Below are 3,703 nucleotides of genomic sequence, written 5' to 3' on the forward strand. Positions count from 1 at the left end.
TCTCGCATCATAGTCCTTCCGGTTGATGAACCTCGATAGCTTTCCTTCGTCGGCCAATTGATGTAGGACACGTTTGAGTTCGCGGCATTGGGCCAAAGTGTGGCCATGTTCTTTGTGGTAGTCGCACCACAAATTGAAGTTGTGGCGATCAGAAGGGGTGGTAGTAGGAGGTGGAGTTGGCAACTCGTCTTGAATGGCGAAGAATATGTTTTTCTATTGCGGTTGAACAACGGGTCATTGCCTCTGTCGAGCAAATTCCGCGTCCTGGGTTCCCCTTCCGTGACATATACATGTCTGGACCGGGGAGGCCTCATGTCTGATGGGGGTTCTGGACGAAGAGGCCTGTAGCTCCTGCTCTCGATGAATGTTCCTCCCTGTTTCGTGAGGATTGATGGGAGGATGTTGGATCCTTCTTCTCTGATCTTCGTTTTTTAGGGTCATGTGCCTGACATATTTCGGAGGCCGTCACATAATTTTGGCATTGTTTCATGGCCTCCGCGTATGTCTTCACTTGACTCTCGACCAACTGGAACATCAGCTTTTGAGCCTTCATACCGTTGATCAGTGCGTTTAGGGCGACCGATTCCTCTAAATCAGTGACTTCCAGCACCGCCTCATGAAACTTTTTCAGATATGATGATATGGATTCTCCTTCCAATTGCGTTATGCTGAGTAAGTGAAAGTTTGATTTCTCCTGCCTTCTGGATGCTACAAAGTGACCCAAGAATTTGCCTTCTAACTGGGCAAAAGTGTGGATACTTTCCCCTAGAAGGGAGGTATACCACGTCAAAGCTACCCCAGTGAGAGTAGTTGGGAAGAATTTGCACCACAACGCAGGGTTAGTGGTGTAAAGTAACATCAAATTTTTGTACGCCATCAAGTGTTCTTCCGGGCAGGACGTTCCGTCAAAGGCCGTCATATTTGGAATTTTTATTTTCGCTGGGATTGGGAGTATTCAGTACTTCCAAAGCCAGCGGGGAACTAATTGGCATGGGGTCTTCGGGAGGATTAACCTGGCCAGCTTCTTTCCGCGGCATCACGGCGGGGCTGGTGGGATGACTAGATCCTGTGAGTTGTGCTTTTCTCCTTTCTTCCGTCCTTTTATCCACCAGTGATTGAATGCTTTCGGATGTCTTTTGCCTTTTGCTTTCCAAGTAGGTGCGAGCATCTCGAGAGGCGGTTTTAGATTCCCCATCTCGAGAGTCACTCCTGTTGAAACTTGTATGGGTCTTTGATCTCTCCCGCCTGTTCTTATTGCGTCTACCGGAATGTGACATTCTCGAGTTCTCCTCTTGGGATCCATGGGATTTTTATTTGGTCCGCCATGTCCTCCAACGCTCGTTGTTGAGTGGGGGTATTATTTACGACGGCGCGGAGTTGTTCGGAGAAGGCGGCAGTGAGGTTTCGTGCTAGCATGTCCAGATCACGGCGAGTCACGGCTTGATTGTTAGCGTGACCCGCTGAAGTGTCTGTATCTGTGCTGTGCACGGTAGCGGTTTGTGTTGGATTTCTTTTGGGAGCCATGGCTTTTTGTTAACTCCCCACAGACGGTGCCAAACTGTTTCGGTAATGAAACGATGAAGTGCGAGACACTTGGAATACCGGAAGTGGAAGCGTTGTCGGGAGCAGCAATTCGCGGAATAAAGGGAGACCTGAATTCCTGCAACACAACACGTTAGCCTTGTCCGGGGGGTAATCTCCCGGAAAACCCCTCCGACGCTCAAGTTAGAACGTCTATATGAGATTATAGAGTGGAAGATTATAAACTGAATGCAAGAAGATGTCGGGGTTAATATTGCTGGAATTGGGGTAGGCTAATGAAGTGGAGTAAGGATACTTAGGAGGATTATTTTTTTATGATCCCTTCCTCTCTGATGGATGTCCCTATTTATAATGGTGAAGAAGGAAGTTATTTCAGATGGGAGGTTGAATATCATGGGAGTAGTGGGCAATTGCCAGCCTTGGAAGAAGGATAACCAAGCAATGAGGGAGAGTGGGAAGTTGGATCAAACAGGAGGTTATTTCCCTGGAGGGAGTTAGGGTTTTGTGGGTTACTAGCTCATGGGCTAATTAAGGAGATTAGAGAATTCAGAAAAAAGCCCCTTGACCGAAAGTCAAGGTCAACCCAAAAGGTCAAAGGGTATCAAGGTAATATTACATTAATAATTTATATAAATAAATAACTCAAATAAATGTTACCATGACAATTTTTAATATACGTATGTTAATATTTAAATTCGTATGTGAAAGGAATTTATTAAGACTACTTCAAAATTAATTTAATATAATTATAAAATACCCAAAAGTCATTAAAATATTAATTAATGACGTCAGAAAATCTCGGGGTGCTACAGCCTACCCCTCCTTAAAAGGAGTTTCGTCCTCGAAACTAGAGTAATAAGAGTACAATTCATGAAAATTGTATTTCTAATAACTCATGAAGGTGTTTTAACGATTTTAAGCTCCAAAATTGACTCAAGGGTCGTGACTTTATTGACACTATTAACAAAAAGAGACTCTATCTATCATTATTTTCATGCATTTTTCATTTCGAGTATTTATAATCACCTAAATTGGCTCAAACGATTAATCAAAAGCATGTAAATATCACACCAATTGATTCAAACAATCAATCAAAAGCATGTAGATATCACACAGATAGGTTTAAACAATCAATCAAAAGCATGTAAGTTTGTAAGAGGTTGTTATCATAGACGCAAAAATGCGTGAAAGCGCAGGAGAAAATGCGTGTAAACACGCGAAATTCTATCTCATTCTACCCCCCTTAAAACTTAGTTACGACCCCGTAACTCACTAACCTCGAAACATAGGCAGGGATAGTGTGGTTAGACCATGGAACTCTAATTATTTAATATCTCTGATCTCAGTACTACACATCTTAGTATCTAGGTCTCAATATGTTCTCTTAGTAAGACAACTCTCCTCAATGTTTACAAAAGTAAAGGATCTAGCACATGTTGCTTATAAAAAGTGTATAACTTGAGATCGTAAAACATGAAATGTCCTGTTATCTAATGTAATTCTTCAAACAACTTTTCCACCTCTACGTGACCACCTAAGGTCGTACTTTGTGATAATCTTGTAATGTACGAAAGGTTTAACTATTATAATTTGAACTATAAATGGGGGTAAAATATCAAAACAACAAAGTCCTAAAAGTAAAGTGCACGAAGTTGATCAACACTTAACTCGTATTACAATTAGACACCCTAGACCTAAGGATATATGAATCTTACAAAACTGGTTGGTTATCAACTCCCAAATTGATTCACCGCTAACTTTACTTATCATACCATAATCCTAAGCTTTTACTTAAAATGAAATGCTCTTTTCACTAATCATATATGATCAAACCATTTTATAACATATTAAATCATACATCATGACTTGATTAGTAAATTAACAACTCAAATTAATAACTCATAACATAATACATGTTTCAACTATATAATCCAATCATATATACCACATTTTAGCAACTTATTGTAGTTAATAATTATATGTTCACAGCCACGATACTAATACACATCGTAATTGTTTAATAATAACATCCATTATCCATCATAATATCAAATTCTAATTACGAAAATATGAGGATAATTTAAAATCATGAAGGGCAATGTCAAAGGTTACCAACATTTTTCAGCTATTCACTTACCATACGACTAGATATGTTGAAAGT

General features: G+C 40.3%; 1 protein-coding gene across 1 annotated transcript; it reads right to left on the reverse strand.

Moving 5' to 3' along the window:
• Positions 1–310: 310 nt before the first annotated feature.
• LOC130825000 (uncharacterized) lies at positions 311–919 on the reverse strand. Its single transcript, XM_057690024.1, has one exon. It carries the CDS (start codon positions 917–919, stop codon positions 311–313), a length of 609 nt encoding a protein of 202 aa, XP_057546007.1.
• Between the last annotated feature and the right edge of the window lie 2,784 nt (positions 920–3,703).

Source organism: Amaranthus tricolor, chromosome 10, assembly GCF_026212465.1.
Source record: "Amaranthus tricolor cultivar Red isolate AtriRed21 chromosome 10, ASM2621246v1, whole genome shotgun sequence".
NCBI classification, from domain to species: Eukaryota; Viridiplantae; Streptophyta; class Magnoliopsida; order Caryophyllales; family Amaranthaceae; genus Amaranthus; species Amaranthus tricolor.

What these genes read in the sequence shown, in the direction of transcription:
- LOC130825000 (XM_057690024.1), bottom strand. Translation starts at nt 919, where the DNA reads ATGACGGCCTTTGACGGAACGTCCTGCCCGGAAGAACACTTGATGGCG.